At 37.3% G+C, this 25,487-nt stretch overlaps 1 protein-coding gene and 1 long non-coding RNA gene across 18 annotated transcripts in view; one reads left to right on the top strand and one right to left on the bottom strand.

Moving 5' to 3' along the window:
• The window catches only part of LOC147359396 (uncharacterized), a 414,201-nt gene that overhangs the window by 64,580 nt on the left and 324,134 nt on the right, over nt 1–25,487 (top strand). The gene's annotated exons all lie outside the window — the stretch shown is intronic.
• Nucleotides 1–25,487, bottom strand: part of CPA6 (carboxypeptidase A6) — a 296,877-nt gene that overhangs the window by 41,303 nt on the left and 230,087 nt on the right. For all 4 annotated transcript variants that reach the window (XM_086336657.1, XM_086336654.1, XM_086336653.1 and 1 more), the window contains 2 exons: nt 7,554–7,664; nt 6,971–7,061 (listed from right to left, as the gene is read on the bottom strand). In XM_086336657.1, coding sequence (XP_086192783.1) covers nt 6,971–7,061; nt 7,554–7,664 — 202 coding nt within the window. The remainder of the gene's footprint in view (nt 1–6,970; nt 7,062–7,553; nt 7,665–25,487) is intronic.

Raw genomic sequence — 25,487 nt, 5'->3', positions numbered from 1 at the left:
ATTGGCCGGGAACAACCACTAAGTGGCAGTTTCCCTTTTCATCTCAGGTGATCTGTCAAAATATTTGCCCTGTCAAAACATACCCCTCTTATTTTGATAGAGTGAGGGAGTGTTGGGAGGAGAAGGGCATATGTGGAGAGGTGCATATGTGATTGGGCTCCTACAAAATGTGGTTTTTCTCCATATGACATGTAATTTACAATATTAGGTAATGGAGTCTGCTACAAAGAGTAGTTATGTTTTAGTAAATGCCTAATTTCATCCTAAATGATAATTAAAATTCTTTAACAGTTTAACTGTAACAGTTTTATTGAGCTATGATTACATCCCATAAAACCCACTCTTTTGAAGTATACAGTTAAATGAATTTTAGTATATTCATTATCATTGCCACTATCTAATTAAAAAACATTTTCATCATCTCCCCCCCAAAACCCTTACCCATCACGGTCACTACCCCATCTCCCTCACCCTTGGCAACCACTTATCTACTCTCTGTCTATGGGTTTGTCTATTCTGGACATTTATATACATAAATGGAATCATACAATATTTGTTATTTCGTAACTAGTTTATTTCGTGTAGCATTCATGTATGAGTTATTTTATGGATGTGTGTTTTCGTTTCTCATGGGTATATACCTAGGAGCAGAATTGCTAGGCCATATGGCTACTCTGTATTTAACTTTTGAGAAACTATTAAAACATTTTTTCCAAAGTGGCCACATCATTTACATTCCCACCATCAAGTACTGAGTTCCAGTTTTTCCATACCCTCACTAATACTTGCTATACTTTTTTTTTTGTATTATAGCCATCTTAAAAAAAAAAAGTATATTTGCTTAACAATGTTGTACTAGTTTCTGGTATACAACAACGTGAATATATGAATACATATATATACTGCAAGGCAGCTATATGTATACATATATTCCTTCCTTCTTGAGCCTCCCATCCATACTCCCATCCCACCCCTCTAGGTCATCACAGAGCACCAAGCTGAGCTCCCTGTGCTATAGAGCAGCTTCCCACTAGTTACCTATTTTACACATAGTAGTGTGTATATGTCACACCTACTCTTCCAGTTTGTTCCACCCTCCCCTTCCCACCTTGTATTCACATGACCGTTCTCCATGTCTGCCTTGAAAATAGTTTCATCTGTACCATTTTTCTAGATTCTATACATATGCATTAATATACAATATTTATTTTTCTCTTTCTGACTTTGTATGACAGACTCTAGGTCCATCCACATCACTGCAAATCACTCAATTTCATTCCTTTTTATGGCTGAGTAATATTCTATCATATATATATTTCAGTTCAGTTGCTCAGCCGTGTCCAACTCCTTGTGACCCCATGAATTGCAGCACGCTAGGCCTCCCTGTCCATCACCAACTCCCAGAGTTTACCCGAACTCATGTCCATTGAGTTGGTGGTACCATCCAGCCATCTCATCCTCTGGCCTCCCCTTCTCCTCCTGCCCCCAATCCCTCCCAGCATCAGGGTCTTTTCCAGTGAGTCAACTCTTCGTGTGAGGTGGCCAAAATATTGGAATTTCAGCCTCAGCATCAGTCCTTCCAATGAACACTCAGGACTGATCTCCTTTAGGATGGACTGGTTGGATCTCCTTGCAGTCCAAGGGACTCTCAAGAGTCTTCTCCAACACCACAGTTCAAAAGCATCAATTCTTCGGTGCTCAGCTTTCTCCACCGTCGAACTCTCACATCCATACATGACTACTGGAAAAACCATAGCCTTGACTAGACGGACCTTTGTTGGCAAAGTAATGTCTCTGTTTTTGAATATGCTGTCTAGGTTGGTCATAACTTTCCTTTCAAGGAGTAAGCGTCTTTTAATTTCATGACTGCGCTCACCATCTGCAGTGATTTTGGAGCCCCCCAAAATAAAGTCTGTCACTGTTTCCACTGTTTCCCCATCTATTTGCCATGAAGTGATGGGACCGGATGCCATGATCTTCGTTTTCTGAATGTTGAGCTTTAAGCCAACTTTTTCACTCTCCTCTTTCACTTTCATCAAGAGGCTTTTTAGTTCCTCTTTACTTTCTGCCATAAGGGTGGTGTCATCTGCATATCTGAGGTTATTGATATTTCTCCCGGCAATCTTGATTCCAGCTTGTACTTCTTCCAGCCCAGCGTTTCTCATGATGTACTCTGCATATAAGTTAAACAAGCAGGGTGACAATATACAGCCTTCATGTACTCCTTTTCCTATTTGGAACCAGTTTGTTGTTCCGTGTCCAGTTTTAACTGTTGCTTCCTGACCTGCATATAGGTTTCTCAAGAGGCAGGTCAGGTGGTCTGGTATTCCCATCTCTTTCAGAATTTTCCACATATATATACACACACATGCATATATATATATATGAAAAATCTTCTTTATCCATTCACCTGTTGATGGGGTACATGTGTCTTTTTGAACAATGATTTTTTCAGGGTAAATGCCCAGAAATGGGATTTCTGGGTCATGTGGTAGTTCTGTATTTAGTTTTTTAAGGAACCTCTGTACTGTTCTCCATGGGTGATAAGTCGCTTCAGTTGTGTCCGACTCTTTGTGACCCCATGGACTGGGGTCGCCAAGCTCCTCTGCCCATGGGATTCTCGGGGCAAGAATACTGGAGTGGGTTGCCATTCCCTTCTCCACTCTTCTCCATAGTGGCTGTATCAATTTACATTCCCACCAACAGTACATGAAGGTTCCCTTTTCTCCACACCCTTTCCAGCATTTATTATTTGTAGATTTTTTGATGATGGCCCTTGTGATTGGTGTGAGGTGATACCTCACTGTAGTTTTAATTTGCATTTCTCTACTAATTAGTGATGTTGAGCATATTTTCATGTGTTTGTTGGCCACCTGTATGTCTTTTCTGGAGAAGTATCTGTGTAGGTCTTTTGCTCATTTTTTGATTGGGGTTTTTTTTTGTTTGTTTGTTTGTTTGATATTGAGTTACAAGAGCTGGTTGTATATTTTGGAGATTAATCCTTTTTCAGTTGCTTCATTTTAAAATGTTTTTTCCCATTTTGAGGGTTGTTTAGCCATTTTAGTGGGTGTGAAGTGGTACCTAGGTGTGAATTTTCCTTATGGCTAATGATGAGCATTTTTTTATGTGCTTATTCCAATTTGTATATCTTCTTTGGAAAAATGTCTGTTCCCAAATCATTTGTGTGTTTTAAATTTGGTCATCTTTTTATTGTTGACTTGTAAGAGTTCTTTTAATATTCTGAGTTCCTAATCAGATATATGATTTGCAAACATGTTCTCCCATCTGTAGGTTGTCCTAATAGTAATTTAAATTTAGGCAACACTTGAATTATTCATAGATTAAAGCTTAGTATGGGATTCATCCAAACTCTTTGGTTTTCTCCTGGATTTATTGCAATTTGGAAAATTATGTACTCACAGTATTCTCTAAAAAAGAGTGCATAGAGGAAGGAAAAAACAACAACAAAATGTCTAAGAGAGTGTATGTGCTCAGTTAACTTTGGCAAATGAATGAATGAAATTTATTCTTGGTTCCTACACTACTCTGCCTTGTTAAGTCCCTCTGCTGGACTTCCAGAAGAGTGATATTTATTTTATAGCCTGAAAGCCCCTGGGGGGTGCTCTAAAGTATTGGAAGTGAAAGTACTAGTCACTCAGTCATGTCTGACTCTTTGCCACACATGGACTCCTCTGTGCATGAAATTCTCCAGGCAAGAATACTGGAATGGGTAGCCGTTCCTTTCTCCAGGGGATCTTCCTGATCCAGGGATTGAACCTGGCTCTCCTGTATTGCAGGGAGATTCTTTACCATTTGAGCCACCAGGGAAGCCCAAGTATTGGACAGGTATACCTATTTCCATGTATATGGTCTAAGCTGTATTTTCCACATTGTATTCAGACTGTTATTTGCATGTCTACAGATTTTTTTTCATGATAAAACCATAGTTTCATGTTCTCCTCTTTTTAAGTCTGAAACTCACTAATTTCAGAGAAAGAAATACTGGTTTTTGTCAGTTCAGTGTTGACTCTATAGTGTTTTCACTGGTCTTGGGCTTTTCTATATTATAGATATTAATTTGAAGGTTCACTTAGGATTTGATTTCAGGTACCAAGATGCCCTTGATCTATGAGTGGTTCCCTCAGTGAAGCAGATGGATTAGATGCTGTGAGGGAGGAAGCCACAGCTGCCTGCAGGTCAGACCAGCTGAATCCACTTGAGAGACCTTGGTGGGGAGAAAGGTCCAGCCACACCTGCATTCCTGCATCACCTACAATGGTCCACCAGGGTCATTTTGCCACTGACATTTGACAAAATCCCCTGCACATCGTGAGTGCCAACTCATGGGAAGAATCATGGAGAGGATCAAAGGAATTCCAGCTGGGACTGTAGTTTGGAACTAAGAAATCAGAGAAGGTGCATGGCTGAAGGAAACAGTCTGGAGAAAGGAGGAAGCACAGGGGAGCGAGCCGCTTCTTTGTAACTGGATATAAACAAGAGTCTGGCTTTACCCTGCAGAGCTGGCTGGCCTGCTAGTGTGACTTGACTCAGTTACTATCCTGGGTGCTCACTCAGGTGATTGTGGGCATCTTGGCCATGACATACCTATGGATGCGGGCACCTGGCAGCTACTGAAACAGCACACATAATTATGAGCTTGCAAAAAGTTCCCATCTGAGAGATGGAAAAAAGGGAATTTTTAAAAGTTAGTGATCTCAGGGAGTTAATACGAACAAGTTTGCTTTCTCAGTCCAGGTTGAAGAAAAAAAATCTAAATAGGCATCAATAGTATCACTTTATAGTATTTTTTAAAAAGATTTTTTTGGTGTCTTTATTGAATTTGTTATAATATTGTTTCTGTTTTATGTTTTTGTTTTTTGGCTGTGAGGCATATGGGGTCTTAGCTCCCTGACTAGGGATTGAACACGTATTGGAAGGCAAAGTCTTAACCACTGGATTACCAGAGAAGTCTCCACTGTATAGTATTTATGTAATGCTTTTCTTTCTCTCATAAGTGCAAATACTTTAAAGCTTATCTCACGGCTCATCACCACAACAATCCCCTGAAGGAAAGAGGTAGTTTTACAAACAACTGACCTGAGGCTGAGGTGAACTGAGTGTTCTGGAAGGTGGGGAAGAATGGTTGGGTCACTGAGATGTCGACCCGTTTGGAGCTAGGACCGAATCATCTTTAAACATATGTTAAGTCCTTTAATTCCCTTAAGAACACAATGAGGTGGGTATTATTATTATTACTAATTTGGTAGGTTGGAGAAAATCACCCAAATCAATCTGCTAACAAGAGTAGAATGAAATTGTGAAAGTGAAGTGAAGGTATTTAGTCGCTCGGTCTATCGACTCTTTGCAACCCCATGGACTGCAACCCCTGCCAGGCTCCTCTGTCCATGGGATTTCCCAGGCAAGAATACTGGAGTAGGTAGCCATTTCCTTCTCCAGGGGATCTTCCTGACCCAGGGATCAAACTTGGGTCTCCTGCATTGCAGGCAAATTCTTTACTGTCTGAGCCACCAGGGAAGCCATCTATCTGAGATATTCTAAACCATATTCTTTCTGCTTTATCATATTCTGATTTGCCAGTTCTAATGGATTAAAGAGTGTTCTGTGGAAGGAGTCTCAAGCACACCCAGTTATCCTGCCTGATGCTGGTGGAGATGGAAGGAGTGGCATCTGGTACCGAACCAAAGCCTCACAGAAGGAAAGACTGTGATGAGCTTCATTGCTAAGAGACTCTCGTGAGACATACTATTGCACAACACTCTGGTCTGTATTTTGAGGGCGCTAGGGAAGGACTCTGAGAAAGGGTAGCTCTTTACAGCTGCATGTGGCTTACACTTGTTTCCCTCCCTGCTGTTGCCAACTAGGATACCTAGCAAAGTAAACCAGAATATGTCGCTTGCCCCCAAATATTGCCTCTTTGACATAAAAATTAATTTGAGTCCAAGGCAATTGAGCAGCAGCAAATGCAGAAGTTCTGTTCACCTTCCCCCTTTCTGCCTAAAGACAGGATATAAATTCTTCTACTGGAGAGAGGCCTTTAGCCCAGAGACAACACCAGAGGAATCTGCAAACAAACCTTCCCGCTTGAGTTTCTTCTCATATAATTATTTCCCAAGGTTGGCAGCCCTTGGAAACTTAAAACTGTTTTCCTTTGTCCTATTGTTTCTCTACAAGTTTATTGCTCTTCGTTGAAGACTCTGTATAATTTGGTGTTCTAAGTTGCCACTTGGAGTTACTTTTCATGAGCTTTCTCCTATGTATCCTGTGCAGAGTCCATTAATAAACTGTTTTTCCTTGTTAATCTGTCTTTCTGTTTAAGAGCCCCAGCTGAAAACCCAAGATGGGATGAGGTCAAGTTTTGCCTCTTCTATACTAGCTGTGGCTAATTTTCTGTTTCTCTCTTTTGCTGTCTACCTGCTTCTTTATTTTGCCACAAGAGTTTCCTTTCTTAAAATGATATCCTTTCCTTATTTAAAAGGTTACTGTCATGAAACATGGAATGTAGTGAAAATATATTTGCCAAATGAGTGCCCAGTCAGTACATGATTGGCAGGTTGGTAGAGTCTAGACAAGGATTTGGCAGCTGTGATCACCATAGACAGATGAAAACAGGATCAGCCTTACTCTCAGTGAAAGGATAAATTATGATGACTGGATTTATACCACAAACCACATTTCCTGTTTTAGTTTCTGAATGACAAATATCCCTTAGTTTTCTGCTTTTATGTCTGTGTTTAAATTTTCAATTTTCAGCATGAGGTTGCCAGATTTGAATCCTTTATGAAAATGCTTTCATTTTCTTTTGTGAATTACAGCTACAGTACATAACATAGGAGGTTTTCACATACACAAAGACATCAATGTTACATCAGAGCCCTAATGGGTTCATCATTTTTGAGAGTGAACGCGATGGATACCTCCGAATCCAGATCCCAGTTAGTCCCCAACATACCACACCATTTCACCCTCCAGTTTCGATTGGCATCCACTCCACGGCAGCGAAACCTTGAGTTCCTTGACCTTGTTTTTCTCCAAAATCGATCCTAGATGTAATTAAAAGAAAAGAGGTGCAGAATAAACACTTAAGAGCTTATGCCCATGCATTTTAGTAGTTCTTCAGTGAATGAATCACAGCAGTGAGGGGTGGGGGATTCCCTCCAGGAATAAACAAGTCCGTGGAGTGAGAAGAGGACAAGATGAGCATTGGACGCCCAGGTTCATGCTCCAATTCCTGCCACAGACTTCTCTCTTAGTTTCTCTTGGCCTCATTTCTTCACAGGCAAAATTGAATAAGCTGGACTAGACAAGTGACTTTTCATAATTTATTTGGAAGGAGACATCTTTCTTTAAACATGAAATCTTATGCAAAAGACAAACATATATAAACAAAATCAGAAGGTTGATGCTGTGCTAGGGAAGGGAGTGGAAATCTTTTATAGCTCTGGAAGTACTAGGCTGGCTGCCCACCAAGCATCCTTCCTGCTTTAGGACAATTTTCCATGTTTTTTTTCAGGTGGATAGGCAAAATGACTTACATTGGTCCAGCTAAAATGGTATCCATCGACGTTAAACACAGGCATGATATAGAAATACAGATGATTCAATGTTTTTCTCATGGTTGGGTCACTCCTATATGTTAGAAGAGCCTAAAAGACAGAGGTGACATGTTTCCTACAAATCAATCCCAAATAAAGATTTCAAAAAATAATATGAGAAATATTTTATATCTATGGGAAATACTAAATATATTGAGTTGAAAAGTAATAAGCTAATATGAGTTATAATTTGACATCACATGTTCTTTCTTGAGACTTCTGTCTCAAACTATTTCTGATAACATTTTAGCAAGGGTGCAAAACAGATTAATCGGGCAGCCTCTTGTAATATTTCAGATCTGGCTAAAGTTTAGGATGATTAAGAAAGCAGCAATTTAGATATGATTTTGTATTATCAGTTCTTTTTAAGATTCCATTCAGTTGTGGACAAAACAATTACCTAAATATTTTGCTATTCTTACATGATACATCACAACACAGGATAGTTATATGTGCCACTTAATTGTTTATGCGTAACTGGTAGCAGACTCAAGTTTTGGAACTTACTGCATGGACACTCTGTTCTTTCCTGACTTTTCTACAAAGAGTTAATGGACAATTATTTATTGTGTCACCTTTATCATGGTTCCTTTGAAATCTTGCTTCTGTGTGACTGATGCCAGGCTTGAAGATTTGGCCTCAAATAGAAAAGCATTAAATATGCTAAGCCAAGTTAAGAATATAAACATTTTGAAATACCATTCCTATGGAACGGACTTTTTAAATAAATCCTTTTTGATGCATATTTGTCTATTTATAAAGTACCTTAGACAAACATTTAGGATATTTGTAACAATGGCTGCCTTGGGGGAGGAGGCCTGGGGGACAATGTATAGGAAAGATTACCACCTCTCATTTTATATCCATTTGGATTGTTAGAATTTTACCATATTAAAATAATTCAAAATAATTCTTAAATTATATCTTGCTTTGGAAAATTTAATACTTGAAAGTTTCAATTTTCTTTTACATCCAGGTATGTAGAATTTCTGAACCAATCATAAGCAGCATTCTGTATTTATACAGTGAGAATTCTGTTAATAGACAGCAGCACTCCAATAATGCAATCTATTATGAGAAAGTCTCACTATATTAGAAATAATACTGAAAATATAGGAATATATTCAAGAACATAAGAAATGAGTTAAATACTATTTTATTAAATATAATTTAAATACTTATAAATTAATACAAGTCGATAAACATTGTTAATACAATTCTCTTTTGTTCTCCTTTAAGATTCAATAATTTGCTGGCCAAATAACTTTGGTAGAACTTTTGTATGTGCTTGAATTTCTATTAACAGTCCAATGTCTCAAACTAGAGGAAAGTTCCTGATATGTGATCAATTGTACATACCCTGGAATTTTGTTTTCCTCTAATAAAAGGAGGTCCCCCAAAGCCTGGAGGAAGTCTGCTGGTGGGATGGCAGAGACAGTTATATGATTAGCTAACTTTTCTCCCTTAACGTTAGAGGGTTGTGGTTTTCCATGCCACTCTAGAGAGGAAGAAGAGATGGAAGGAACGGAATTTGGAGCAGCAAGGCAGGAATGAAGAGATAGGAAAAGTTGTAATTTCTCTCCCTTCTCTCATAGCACTGGGATCCATGACTCATTCATCTCAGTCCAAAGTGGGGAAGTCTCACCTCTTCCAAGCACAGAAAATGTGCTACATGTTAGCACATTAAGCACTAGATTATGCTGGAGACTTGCATGTGGACCTTCTCATTTTATTCTGCCTTCTCCTCCTCCAATGCAATTGACTGCCATGCTTTTGTATTGGAGAAAATATTACTAACTTCCTTTTAAAAAAATCACAATATATTTTAAGCAAATATAAAAAATACAGAGAAGAAATTACATCCACTGCATCTTGTTGTATTTATCAAATATTTTTAAAAGAATATCAAGACATTATAGGTAAAACTAGAGCTCCCCCCCCCTTTTTTTTAATCACTCTCAGATCCCATTTTCCTCCCCTCCTTCAATAAGTGTCCTCAATTTGCCATTATCATTTCCGTGCATGATTTTCTAATTTAGTACATATGTGCGGATTCATGAACAATATATAATATGTGTATGCTTTGAAATTTCATGCAAATGAGATCATGATACGGCAATCTTCAGTTTGCTTTTCTCTCCAATGTTATATTTTGACACTTATTAAGTTGATTTGTTCATTTTTAACTATTACATGGAATTCCATTATAAATGGAATGCACACTATATCTATAAAGGTATATAGAGGCATTTATAAAGGTAAATGCACACTATATCTATCCCTTATTTTGTTGATGTATGGTTATGTTGTTTCTGATATTTCACTGTTACAAGATTGGCGGTGAACATTCCTGAACATTTTTCCTAGACATGTGTGAAAGTTTCTTTATTATATAAATCTAGGAATACCTTGCTGGGTCTTGGATTTCTGTGCCTTCCACTTTACTAAATGTTGCCATTTTCTGTCTAAATCAGTAAATATTTTCATTATCAGTAATGAGAATTCCCATTGCTCTACAACTTGCCAACCCTTGGTTTTGTTAGGCTTTCAATGAAAAAAAGTTAATGGGTATGAAAACATGTTTTGTCATTTTACTTCATATTTCCCTGCATACAATTTATATTGAACAGCATTTATATAATGATAGGCCATTCTAGGAATTGCTCACTCATATTATTGCCTATTTTTTCTATTAAACTCATTCTTATATTCTGAATATTAATCTTCATTTGATTATGTGTGTCATGATCATCTTCCTTTCTTGTGGCTTATTGCTTATGTTCATGTCCTTGTTGTATATAAGTTTTCAATTTTATTACCATTAAATATATACGTGTTACTTAAGAACCCATCTCTGTTTTAAGATTATAAAGCTATTACCTTGTATTTTCTTCAAATATCTAAAGTTTCTTTTTAAAGACCTTAAAACTGCTAGAAATGATTTTTTACATGATGTTCAGTTGAGATTTATTCATTAATGTTTCCATTATGGAAGGCCAATGGCTCTCTCGTACTCATTTGGATAAGTTGTCTTTTCCCCAATGAGTTAGTATGTCACCTCTGTTGAGGATCAAGTTTTCTTTCAAGGGAAGAATTGTTTTAATGCATTTTGGTTTATATCTATTCACCAAAACCACATCATGGTTTACCTAGAATCTGCCGAGTCTCGTTGAATGTCTCCCACATTCAGTTCCATTTCAAAATTAGCTTGGCTATTATTGACTCTTCTCCATTTATGTTAATTTTGAAACTGAGGTTGAGTACATGACAAATGTTCTCTTCTATATAAGGTTGTTTTTTTTTTTTTGCCATTAATTGATACTGAATTTTAACAAATAATCTTTCTTCATATAGTAACATAATCATGTTGTTATGGTCAATTTCAATAAGTAACTTTCTAACATTAAATTATCCCTCTATTTCTGGGATAAGCCCACTACGTTATGATATACACTGATATTATGTTGGCTGGATTTAGGTTGCTAATATTTACATCTATATTTTTGAGTGAGATAGACATATTTTTCTTTCTTGTTTTGGTATCAGAGTTATTACTCTATTATTTGGGGAGTAAACCATCTAGGCCTACAGCAGAAAGGAATTAAATACAAAATAAAGATATAGTAGGGAAGATGTATCTTTAATTTCTGTTTCATTGGTTTCTGCTCTTTATTCTTTCTTTCACTGACTCTTTTTCTAATTTCTTAAGAGTGGAAAGCTTAGCTCATCAACTTGGGCATCTTTATTCTTTTTCTAATATATTTATTTAAAATGATAAATTCCTCTTCAGTAGTACATTAGCTACATTTTATATGTTTTGGTATATAATAGTTTTGCTTCCATTCAGTTGTAAATATTGAAAAATTTCCTTGATTTCTTTAAACTATGAGTTATTTGTAAAGGTCTGTATATTTTAAATCATGTAAATTAACCATCTTTTTTATGTGAGCTTTTTTAAAGTCATATTTTTATAAATAATTTCTAACAACTGCATTGTAGCCAGAGGAGATGATCTATCTGATATAGGTTCTTGGTATCTCTTGATCTTGCTTTCGGCCTAGTATGTAGTCAATTTTTGCAAATGTTTCAATGGTGCTTGAAAACAATATACATTATCTAGTCACTGGGTATGTGTTCTATGTGTGTTTATTAGATTACGCTTATTAATTACACTGTTTTTGTCAGCTATATTCTTACTAAAATTTTTGCCTGTCTGCTGTCTTAATCACCGAATTGTGCTTAAAAACTCAATTATTTTATTTTTAGATTAATTTTTATCAGAGTATATCTATATTAGGTATATTTTTATCAGAGTATACCTATATTAGGCTCTACCGTACAGCAAATACATATCATATGTATTCATATGTATCAAATACATATGAATCAGCCATACATATACATATATCCTGTCCCTTTGGGAGTTGGTGCTGGACAGGGAGGCCTGGTGTGCTATGATTCATGGGGTCACAAAGAGTTGGACACGACTGGGCGACTGAACTGAACTGAACTGTCCCTTTGGACTTCCTTCCCATTCAGGTCACCTCAGTGCATTAACTAGAGTTCCCTGTGCTGTACAACATGTTCTCATTAGTTATCTATTTTATACATAGTATCGATAGTGTATATGTGTCAATCCAAGTCTGCCCATTCCTCCCCCTACCTTTCCCTTGGTAGCCATACATTTGGTCTCTCCATCTATCTTTATTTCTACTTTGCAAATGGGATTGATCATTTATACCATTTTTCTAGATTCCACAGACATGTGTTAATATACAACATTTGTTTTTCTCTTTCTGACTTACTTCTCTCTTCATGACACTGTCTAGGTCTATCCATGTCTCTACAAATGACCAATTATGTTCCTTTTTATGGCTGAGTACAAGGCTGTATATTGTCACCCTGCTTATTTAACTTATATGCAGAGTACATCATGAGAAACGCTGGACTGGAAGAAACACAAACTGGAATCAAGATTGCCGGGAGAAATATCAATAACCTCAGATATGCAGATGACACCACCCTTATGGCAGAAAGTGAAGAGGAACTCAAAAGCCGCTTGATGAAAGTGAAAGTGCAGAATGAAAAAGTTGGCTTAAAGCTCAACATTCAGAAAACGAAGATCATGGCATCCGGTCCCATCACTTCATGGGAAATAGATGGGGAAACAGTGGAAACAGTGTCAGACTTTATTTTTGGGGGCTCCAAAATCACTGTAGATGGTGATTGTAGCCATGAAATTAAAAGATGCTTACTCCTGGGAAGGAAAGTTATGACCAACCTAGATAGCATATTCAAGAGCAGAGACATTACTTTGCCAACAAAGGTTCATCTAGTCAAGGCTATGGTTTTTCCTGTGGCCATGTATGGATGTGAGAGTTGGACTGTGAAGAAGGCTGAGAGCCGAAGAATTGATGCTTTTGAACTGTGGTGTTGGAGAAGGCTTTTTTTTTTTTTTTATTTTTAAACTTTACATAATTGTATTAGTTTTGCCAAATATCAAAATGAATCCACCACAGGTATACATGTGTTCCCCATCCTGAACCCTCCTCCCTCCCCATACCATCCCTCTGGGTCATCCCAGTGCAGTAGCCCCACGCATCCAGTATCGTGCATCGAACCTGGACTGGAGAAGACTCTTGAGAGTCCCTTGGACTGCAAGGAGATCCAGCCAGTCCATTCTGAAGGAGATCAGCCCTGGGATTTCTTTGGAAGGAATGATGCTAAAGCTGAAACTCCAGTACTTAGGCCACCTCATGCAAAGAGTTGACTCATTGGAAAAGACTCTGATGCTGGGAGGGCTTGGGGGCAGGAGGAGAAGGGGATGACAGAGGATGAGATGGCTGGGTGGCATCACTGACTCGATGGATGTGAGTCTGAGTGAACTCCAGGAGTTGGTGATGGACAGGGAGGCCTGGCGTGCTGTGATTCATGGGATTGCAAAGAGTCGGACACAACTGAGCAACTGAACTGAACTGAATATTCCATAGTATATATGTACTACGTCTTCTTTATCCATTCCTCTGTTGATGGACATTTATGTTGCTTCCATGTCCTAGTTATTATAAGTAATGTTGCAGTGAACATGGGGGCTTGTGTATCTTCTTGAATTATGGTTTTCTTTGGGTATATGCGCAGTAGTGGGATTGCTGGGTCAAATGGTAGTTCTGTTTTTATTTTTTTGGGAAAACTTCATGTTGTTTTCCATAATGGCTGCATCAATTTATACTCCCACCAACACTTTTCCCCACACCCTCTCCTGCATTTATTGTTTGTAGATTTTTTTATTTTGGCCATTCTGACCAGTATGAGGTGATATCTCATTGTAGTTTTGATTTGCATTTCTGTGATAATTAGTGATGTTGAGAATCTTTTCCTGTTTTTGTTGACCATATCTATGTCTTTGGAGAAATGTATATCTAGATCTTCTGCCCATCTTTCATTTGGGTTGTTTTTTTAATATTTAGTTGCATGAACTGCTTGTATATTTACGAGATTAATCCTTTGTCATTTGCTTTGTTTGCAAATATTTTCTCCCATTCTGAGGATTGTATCTTCATCTTGTTTATGGTTTCCTTTGCTGTGCAAAAGCTTTTAAGTTTAATTAGGTCCCATTCGTTAATTTTTGTTTTTCTTACGCTAGGAGGTGGGTCAAAAAAGATCTTGCTGTGATTTATGTCATAAAGTGTTTTGCCTATGTTTTTCTCTTTGGGTTTTATAGCATCTGGCCTTACAGTCAAGGCTTTAATCCATTTTGAATTTATTTCTGTGTATGGTATTAGGGAGGCATTTCATGTGGCTCAGTGATAAAGAATTTGCCTGCCAAGTAGGAGACGTGCATTTGATCTTTGGGCTGGGAAGATCCCCTGGAGAAGGAAATGGCAACCCACTCCACATTCTTGCCTGGGAAATCCCATGGACAGAGGAACCTGGCACGCTACATCCATGGGGTCACAGAGAGTCAGATGGGATTGAGGGACTAAAACAGTAAAGAACATGGTGTAGGGAGTGTTCTGATTTCATTCTTTTACATGTAGCTTTCTGGTTTTCCCAGCACCACTTATCGAAGCCATTGTGTTTTCTCCATTGTATATTCTTGCCTCCTTTGTCATAGATTAGGTGGCCACAGGTGTGTGAGTTTATCTCTGGGCTTTCTATCATGTTGTTGATCTATATTTCTATTTTTGTGCCAGTACTATACTCCCTTGATTACTGTAGCTTTGTAGTATAGTCTGAAGTCGGGGAGCCTGATTTCTCCAGCTCCATTTGTCTTAAGACTTGTTTGGCTATTTGGAGACTTCTGTGTTTCCATACTAATTGTAAATTTTTTTGTTTTAGTTCTGTGAAAAATACCATTGGTTGTTTGATAGGGATTGCATTGAATCTGTAGATAACTTTGGGTAGTGGTCATTTTCACAATATTCTTCCGCTCCAAGAACATGGTATATTTCTCCATCAGTTCATGTCATCTTTGATTTCTTTCATCAGTGTTTTCTATGTACAGGTCTTTTGCCTCCTTAGGTAGGTTTATTCCTAGGTATTTTGTTCTTTATTCCTAGGTATTTTATTCTTTTTGTTTCAATGGTAAATGGGATTGTTTCCTGAATTTCTCTTTCTGATCTTTGTTAGTGCATGGGAATGCAAGATATTTCTGTATATTAATTTTGTATCCTGAGACTTTACTTAATTCATTCATTAGCCCTAGGAGTTTTCTGATGGCATCGTTAGGATTTCCTATGTATAATATCATGCTATCTGCAAAGATAACTTCTTCTTCTTCCAATTTGGATTCCTATTTTTTTTTTCTTTCCAATTCGGATTCCTATTATTTATTTTTTCTTTCCTTGTGATGGCAAGAACTTCCAAGACTATGTTGAGTAAAAGTGGTGAGAGTGGAGCTCCTTGCTTGTTGCTGATCTTAGAGTAAATGCTTTCAGCTTTTCACTGCTGAGAATAAGGTTTGCTGTGAGTTTGTCATATATGGCCTTTATTTTGCTGATGTAGGTTCCCTTTAGGCCCACTTTCTGGAAAGCTTTTATCATAAATGCTTGTTGAATTTTGTCAAAAGCTTTTTCTGCTCTATTGAGATGATCATATGGTTTTTATTCTTTAATTTGTTAATATGGTGTATAATATTGATTGATTTGCATATATTGAGTCTTTGCATCCCTGGGATAAATCCCAATTCATCTCAGTGTATGATCTTTTTAACATATTGTTGGATTTGGCTTGCTAGTATTTTGTTGAGTACTTTTGTGTCTATGTTCATCAGTGATATTGGCCAGTAATTTTCTTTTTTTTGTAATTTTGTCTGGTTTTGGTATCAAGGTGATGGTGGCCACATAGAATGAGTTTGGGAATATTCCACTTCTAAAACTTCATTTTAAAACGATTTATCACTTTTAATTATAACTGTCAAGTGTTTTTGTATATTTTGAGGCCATTAACATGGCTTGGTTTTAAATTTATTCATTTCCAAATAATGTATTAAGTAAGGAAGCTGTTTCCTAGCATTCTTTTCTGGAGTGGATTTAATATTTGAGATGTGCCGGAACATGTTCTTCCTCTGACAAATAAACAGAGTGTCATTGTTTTGCATATGCTATATTTGTGATTTTTATAACTCTAAGAATTGCAGCCATTCTCCATCTGGTCAGACAAAATGAGAATGATCACAATGTGATGACTGTTCAGAGCTGAATAGGACAATTCAGAAACCCCTTTCTTCAGTGCTTTAAATAATGGCTGTAGATGGCTTCTTGTATGGTTTAGGTGAAGTTTCTAGGAAAAAAAGATGATCATGTGACATTCTATCATACTCTAACATGATCATACTATCATACTTAAAAGATGATCATGTGACTGTCTATCATACTCTAACACAGGATAACCATAAAGAACACTGGGGCGTGCTTTCCTTCTAACACGTGGGACTCTTTTTAGCAATCAATTCCCACCATCCATACACACAGGAAAGGAGATACCTACTAATCGAGTTCCTTCCTGGTTTTCCAAGTTTAATTTCTTGACTACTGTTGTTGCTTAGAAGGAAGATTTAAGTAGGCATGACCTGAAAGCCAGTCACAAAACCATGTTCCACACGCCTCATTGTGGCAGTCTTTAGGTACTACACTCACCTCCATCAATTCACTTAAAAGTACTTTGCAGAGATGCATTTTAAGTTAAAAGGTACAGTTTTGAGTATAACATTCTGCTAGGAAAGTGATATGTTGGTATTAGGTTATGGAATTTCTGAACTTAATGAAGGGAGACAAAGAATGAATCTATTTGGTACCTACCAAGACTACTTTGGTTTCTGCATAAAGAGATGCATGTCATTTACCAGAATCAGAATCAGAATTCAGGAAATCAGTCCTGAATATTCATTGGAAGGACTGATGCTGAAGCTCCAATACTTTGGCCACCTGATGCGAAAAACCGACTCATTGGAAAAGACCCTGACGCTGGGAAAGATGGAAGGCAGGAGGAGAAGGGAATGACAGAGGATGAGATGGTTGGATGGCTTCACGGACTCAATGGACATGAGTTTGAGCAAGCTCCGGGAGTTGGTGATGGACAGGGAAGCCTGGCTGCAGTCCGTGGGGTCACAAAAAGTCAGACACAACTGAGTGACTGAACTGAACATATACCAGAATTCACCAAATAAACTTCAGTTAAATTCAAAGAAAAATTTTGCAATTATGAAAGTCTTTGTGTGGTAAGAGAAGGTTAGGCCCGAGAGTTCCCCCTTTTCATTGTTTTTGGATTTATTTGGTTGGATGTTGCTTTCTTAGAACTCTATGGCAACCTGGAATGTGACACTGTTTTTAGGATCAGTGGTGCTGGCTTTTAAAAAGGCAGCTTTAAAATTTTTTCCATTATTTTTCTTCTAGAATGACTACAGAAGACCTAAAAATACTCAGCTATTAAAAAGAATACATTTGAATCAGTTCTAATGAGATGGGTGAAACTGGAGCTTATTATATAGAGTGAAGTAAGCCAGAATGAAAAACACCAATGCAGTATGCTAACGCATATATATGGAATTTAGAAAGATGGTAACGATAACCCTATATGTGAGACAGCAAAAGAGACACAGATGTATAGAACAGTCTTTTGGACTCTGTTGGAGAGGGCGAGGGTGGGATGGTTTGGGAGAATGGCATTGAAACATGTATAATATCATATGTGAAATGAATTGCTAGTCCAGGTCTGATGCATGATACAGGGTGCTCAGGGCTGGTGCACTGGGATGACCCAGAGGGATGGTACGGGGAGGGAGGTGGGAGGGGGTTTCAGGATGGGGAACACGTGTACACACGTGGCGGATTCATGTTGATGTATGGCAAAACCAATACAATATTGTAAAGTAATTAGCCTCCAATTAAAGTAAATAAATTTATATATAAAAAAAGAAGACCTAAAAATAACAAGCACATATTGAGTGAAGTGCATGCTGGGAGAACTAGCTGTTATAACTGAGGTCAAAGGAACAGCACAGTCACCAGTCAAGTTGAAGGTTCTCACCTAGACTGGAGTGGAGTAAAACTATTTACGGTAGAAGAGTTGAAACACCAAAGTGGGTGCATCTTGACACAAAGGAGTTATTTATGATGCAGTAATTGGAGAATGAATTAGAGCAGGAGAGAGTTCCCAGGGAAATTTTTAAAAAGGGAGCTTAATGTATAATGTATTCAAAGTCATACTGTGAGAAGCTCCTTAAATACAATATGGTAACTAAATAATAGCTTGGAAGCAACATGAACAAAGGCTCTGTGAATGAATGGTGGAGAACTGGAAAATCATACGCAAATCTAGTTATTTTTATACTTAATTAATTTATACTGAGAACCTCTCAGAGACTGGCTAGTCTAACAGGGCAGGTGACTATTGAAAAATGTTATCTATTAATCTATATTTTCTATTAAGAGATATAGATAAACATTTGAAATATTTTGTATTAAGAGTCGGACATGACTGAGCGACTTCTCTTTCACTTTTCACTTTTATGCATTGGAGAAGGAAATGGCAACCCACTCCAGTGTTCTTGCCTGGAGAATCCCAGGGACAGGGAGCCTGGTGGGCTGCCTGAAGCGACTTAGCAGTAGCTGCATTACTTTTTCCTTAAATAAAACCACTTCACAATTCTAGAATTTTTGTACTGAGATAGCCTAATAACAATGGTTGGTTGTATTTAATCAGGGCGGTGGCATTGTTAAAATCTACTATGTAAGAATCATTAACCTACAAAAAGAAAGCATAGGCATCTTCAATCTGCATGGCTCTGATATACACAAATATCAGTAACCATGGTTTAGTTAAATAATAGCAGTCCTCCAAGTACAGTTCAAATTTGTTACTAGTGCTAGGTCTTAACTCTGCAAACCTCTTTGTAAATTATAGCTGTGCATCAAGACCTGTGACAAATTGTGCCACTTGTTTTAAAGTCTGTAGGTGTGTGATTGGCCACTGTGTGTGTTTACTCAGTTCATACACAGACAGAAAAGTGTGTAGCTGTGTTGCTCCCTTGTCTTCCGGTGAAAAAACTCATGTGGCATTTGGCAAAAATGGATATGGTTAGAGAGTATTGGCCAACAAGGCTTAAAGTGAAGCAGTAATGCAGATAATGCAGAAGGAAATATGAATCAAATGTAAATGGAGTTATAGTAGAAATAGCTGACCACAGGAATATGGACACTGCCTTAGGTAGCCTGAGGAACTAAGTGAAGACAAACTCACTGACATAAATGAGGGAAATGGTTGTAATGGAAAGGAGGAAGGTGTTCCAGAAAAAACGACGCTGTCAACATTTCACATTAAAGCAACAATGATTATAGTAAAGTTGCAGGATATAAAATCAACACACAGAAATCCCTTGCATTCCTATACACTAATAATGAGAAAACAGAAAGAGAAATTAAGGAAACAATTCCATTCACCATTGCAACGGAAAGAATAAAATACTTAGGAATATATCTACCTAAAGAAACTAAAGACCTGTATATAGAAAACTATAAAACACTGGTGAAAGAAATCAAAGAGGACACTAATAGATGGAGAAATATACCATGTTCATGGATTGGAAGAATCAATATAGTGAAAATGAATATACTACCCAAAGCAATTTATAGATTCAATGTGATAAAGATTTTTACAAAGAAATGACATTTAATTATCAATATCTTTAATGTTTTAAATTACAGTGTAATAAGCATTAGTTTCACTATTTTTGGTCAATGTCTTACATGCTTACAACAGAGTAAGAAAGTCTTTAATCTTTTGACAAAAATACATAAAGATCATAGAACAAACTTAATTTTCCATATTAGTTATCAAGATAGATTTTTATGGCTTCAGTTTGCATGATCACTTCTACAGTTGTACACACTTTTCTGTGCCAGAAAAGTGAAGACTGCCTGTATAAACACTGCCTGTATAAACAGTGCCCAAAACATTCTCAGATGTTGAATAGTGGAGCACGATGGATGCAATGGCTTTCAGTTTAATTAAAATGAACAAACATTAATATAGAGCCTGCTATATATAAGACATTACAAATTGAATTAAAAGGAAGAAAGAGCTTGGTTGGAGGATGCAAAGGATTAAAGAGAAGACTGGGGAGGGGGAGAAGGATAGGAGAATATAAGGAATTAAAGGTACTAAAAGACTGGCAGAAAAATTAAAATATTGCAATTAAAAGGGATGGTAGTGGACAAAATCAGAGAATTTTTACAAATGCAGATCTATGAACTGTTTTTTATTATACCATTAACAACAAAGACTTATTTGCTTACTCAACTGAACTTATTAGAAGTTTGGTCTGGAGTTAGTAACCCTCTCAATTACTTATTTATTCCCCAACCTTTGGTATATTTTATACAAAAACTTAAATTCTCTTCCTTAAAAGGTTTATTCTGATTTTAGTGATACATTTCTTAACCAAGACTTTGAGTTTCATGACTACATTTGAGGGTTTATATTGGTTTTTACCTTTAATTTCCAGTAATACATAATGAGGGGCTTCCTTCTAATGGTAAAGAAAAGTGAAAGTGAAGTCGTTCAGTTGTGTTGGACTCTGCGACCCCATGGACTGTAGCTCACCAGGTTCCTCTGTCCATGGGATTTCCCAGGCAAGAATACCGGAGTGGGTTGCCACTTCCTTCTCCAGGGGATTTTCCTGACCCAAGGATTGAACCCAGGTCTCCAGCATTGGGGACAGATGTTTTACTATCTGAGCCACCAGGGAATCCCAATGGTAAAGAACCCGCCTGACAATTCAGGAGATATAAGAGATACAGGTTCGATCCCTGGGTTGGGAAGATTCCCTGGAAAAGGCCATGGCTACTCACTCCAGTATTCTTGCCTGGAGAATCCCATGGACAGAGGAGCCTGGCATGCTACAGTCCATGGGATTGCAAAGAGTCAGACATGACTTAGCAACTCATTAATACCACCACCAACAATTACATACTACCCTGAATCGCATGCCAGGTTTTGGCACCAGGATTAGCCATCCTTAGTGCCTATTGTAGATGGCTAGGAGCGTGGAAACGGAGTTGGTTTTCCAGTGTAATCAGGTTGGGCCTGAAAGTGTGAGGTTTCATATTGTATAATAGCAGAAGAATACCATGATCCACCTGGGACATTAAGGAAGTTTTTTTTTCTCTCTCTCTCTTTCCCCCCTCCTTTTGGCTACCATTCTGTTAAAGGACCAAATTAGATCCACCTATATATTATGCCTCTTCAAAGTCTGGAAGAACTTTCCATTTCAGAGCATTCTTGTCCCAATTTTCCCATGGATCATCTTCTCACAAACCCTTGCTTTCTTTATCTTTGGTCTGCCGCTGAGTTAAATTAAATTCAATCACTGATTTTAAAATGAAGTGAAAGTGAAAGTCACTCAGTCATGTCCGACTCTTTGCGACCCCATGGTCTGTATAGTCCACGGAATTCTCCAGGCCAGAATACTGGAGTGGTAGCCTTTCCCTTCTCCAGGGGATCTTCCCAACCCAGGGACTGAACCCAGGTCTCCCACATTGCAGGCAGATTCTTTAACAGCTGAGCCACAAGGGAAGCCCGATTTTAAAATACCTGCAGGAATATACGACTCAAGTATAAATGAGTTTAATTTGAGAATGAAACTATTCAGTTTTGACTGGGTTAAATTCGTTTAAAACATGTCATTTTGGGTTCTGTTAATATAGAAAATATGGAAAATTCAAAAAATAAGAAAATAAAAATCATAATTTTTTAGTATTTAGTACATTTCTTATGTATATGTATCTCAAATATAGATTTTACAACATGGAAATTATAATGTCCATGCTGTTTTTCTCAGGTTGTAATAAGTGTAAAAGTTATTTAAATTTTTTTTTAAATTTATTTTTATTGGAGTATAGTTACTTTACAATATTGTGTTAGTTTCTGCTATACGACAGTTAATCAGTAATGCATATACACATATCCACTCTTTCTAAAATTCTATTTCCATATGGGTCATTACAGAGTATTGAGTAGAGTTCCCTGTTCTATACAGTAGCTTCTTATTAGTTATCTGTTTATATATTATAGTGTGTATACGTCAATTCCAATCTCCCAATTTATCAGTCCCCTGTCTCCAATCCCCCTTGGTAACCATAAGTTTATTTTCTACATCTGTGACTCTGTTTTATAAATAGGTTTATGTGTACCATTTTTTTAAGATTCCACATATAAATGATATTATATATCATTATTATATATAAATCATATTATATAAATGATATTTGTTCTTTTCTGGCTTACTTCACTCAGTGTGGCAATCTCTAGGTCTATCTCTGTTGCTGCAAGTGGCATTATTTTATTCCTTTTTATGGCTGAATAATATTCCATTGTATATATGTACTGCATCACCTTTTTCCATTCCTGTGTTGATGGACATTCAGATTGCTTCCATGTCCTGGCTATTGTAAATGGTGCTGCAATGAATACTGGGGTACATGTATATTTTTGAATTATGGTTTTATCTGGGTATATGTCTAGGAGTGGGATTGCTGGATCATATGGTAGCTCTATTTTTAGTTTTTTTAAGGAGCCTCAATACTGTTCTCCAGAGCGACTGTACCAATTTATATTTCCACCAACTATGTAGGAAGGTTCCCTTTTATCCATATCATCTCCAGTCTTTGTTGTTTGTAGATGTTTTGATGATGGCCGTTTTGACAGGTGTGAGGTGATACATCATTTAATTTGAATTTCTCTGATAATTAGTGATGTTGAGCATTTTTTCCTTTGCCTCTTGGCTATCTGTATATCTTCTTTGGAAAAAATGTCTATTTAGGTCTTGTGTCCATTTTTTGATTAGGTTGTTTGTTGACATCGAGTTTTGTGAGCTGTTTGTATATTTTGGAGATTACATTCCTGTTAGTCTCTTCATCTGAAAATATTTTCTTCCATTCTGAGGGTTGTTTTTTCATTTGCTTTAGGTTTACTTTGCTATGTGTCCATGCTGGCTTTTATTTATTTTTGATACAACAGCATGTCACAGGCATTTTTCCCATCCTAAATACTCCTTTAATATATTTAATGAAGTCAGGGCTATCAACCATTTCCTTTATACTTTTCTGCTTTACTTTGATATTTGGAGACATCTTACTTGGAAGTCAAATCAACGTTTTCCAGAGTTACTTATTTTATATTCTTTAAAAAAATATTTATTAGGCTGCACGTGATCTTCATTGTGGTATGTGGGATTTTTAGTTGTGGCATGTGGATTCTTAGCTGTGGCATGGGGGATCTAGTTCTCTGAACGTCCCCTGAACAAGGGACTGAGCCCCCAGGCCTTCTGAATTGGGAGGGCAGTCTTAGCCATTGAACCACCAGGGAAGTGCCACTTATTCTATATTTTGTAAGTAAAGACTCTGGTCAAATTTGCCCTAGTGCACTCAAAGCCGGTGCATTGGGACAACCCATAGGGATGGAATGGGGAGGGAGGTGGGAAGGGGTTTTGGGTGGGGAGACATATGTACACCTGTGGCTGATTCTTGTCAATGTATGGCAAAAACTACCACAATATTGTAAGGTAATTAGCCTCCAATTATAATAAATAATTTTAAAAATTTTGCTCTAGCAATGTAGAAATATTTGAGGCAAAAATTAAGTTATGTACATAACTCTGAGCCAGCTAGCCCCAGCTGTGGCTTGAGATACCCAGCCCTGGAGATAGACAATTTTAAACTCTCAAAAGTGCACAAAGCCCAGACGACCTCATTTGATTGGAGATGATTCTGAGAAACGAGCAAATGCTATTCCATCTGCACTGCCAACAAAGAATTAAGTGGCTTTTCCACAATTAAGAAAAAAACATGAAAAATTAAAAGATGTTAAATATAGGCTGCTGCTAAAAATTGCTTGCCTACCTCAACTACCATTATGATTCCCCTGAACTCGTGCCAGAGCTCAGAACAGGAGTGGTGAACTGTTTCAGTCCTCTACCTTTTTCCTGTCTCTTATCAGGTGGAGTAATACACTCAAGAAAAATATTTGAAACAATTCTGTTATGGTTGGCTAAATCACTGGGATGTTTTCTTGGATTTCTGTTTCCAAATTAAACCTGTAAACCAAGTATTGATTCTTTTGGTTGAGATACTCAACTCTGTTTACAGAGCCTCTTTAATCTCTCATCAGAGAGTATTTCCTCCTTTTGGTTTAGGAGAATCAAGCTGTAATAGAACAGAGTTTTGAAAATCCTGTCTCCCTCCCCACTACACACCCTGCCTGGGCTGGTGCATGATAGACACTTAGTAATTACTTGTTGACTACATCAATCATTTAACTTGCTTAATGGAGTGTGGTTTTGGGTTCTTCCCTTCAGACTAATAAAACTGCCAACATTTCAGCTGATGCTCCCACAGTTTCATCATTCTCTTGAGCATCTTGCCATCTTTGACTCATCCTGCACTTTCATCCCCATATCAAGCTGGTCATCAGTTCCTAAAGACTTTCTTTATTGCTGTTTTCTGTGTTTGTGTCTCATCTCCCCAGTAGAATTGTAGTAAAAGAATTGAGGGAAGCATTAATGTAACGTACATTACAGTACTTGTACTGTTCTAGAACTTTGCAAGCTGCCTTCACATAAAAAGAAGAGCTTAATAAGTCTTTGGTTGAATGAATGAATGATTTTTTCATTTGAACTATATAAACCTTTTCTTTACTTTCCATTCCTACATCCACTCTCCCTGTCCATGTGTGGAATTTTGCCCTAAACACTTCTAGTTAGTTGCCTCACTCTAGGCTCCTACTTCCTTCCATTCATATATCATTGTATTTCTCCTTTAAACTCTCATTTAATACTGATATGCTTTTCATGCATGAGAGTATTTTCTCATTTTTCTTTATTGGACCAAACTCTGGCTTCCAAGGCTAACTTTAATAATTTTTCAGTCAGTCTCAGATTGCACTAGAATCTACTCACACAGACTGTAGGATTTGGTCTTACTAATATATACCATGTCCTTAACGTTATTGGTCTTTTTTTTGAACATGATTATATCTCCCTGGTCACATTTCCATTCCTGAGTCAAGGTCTAATGAGACTCACTTCCCCAGAGATTTTTCCTAAAGCTTGTCATCTTTCAAAGTCTAATGGATTTCTCTGATTTCTTTTAAAGAATTTTTTTTTTTTTTTGGATGCGGACCATTTTAAAACTCTTGAAAACTATTTTTTTAAAAAACTATTTTTTTTTAAAACTCAAAACTATTGAATGTGTTACAATATTTCTTCTATTTTATGTTTTGTTTTTTTGGCCACGAGGCATGTGGGATCTTAGCTCCCTCACCAGGGATCGAACCCACACTCTCCTGCACTGGAAGGTGAGGTCTTAACCACTAGATCGC

Source organism: Bos grunniens, chromosome 14 (genome assembly GCF_055505025.1).
Source record: "Bos grunniens cultivar Pamir isolate PY7600 chromosome 14, Bosgru_T2T1.0, whole genome shotgun sequence".
In the NCBI taxonomy this organism is placed as follows: domain Eukaryota; kingdom Metazoa; phylum Chordata; class Mammalia; order Artiodactyla; family Bovidae; genus Bos; species Bos grunniens.
Note: the sequence above shows the minus strand (reverse complement) of the source record. Positions and strands in the feature narration are given on the sequence as shown.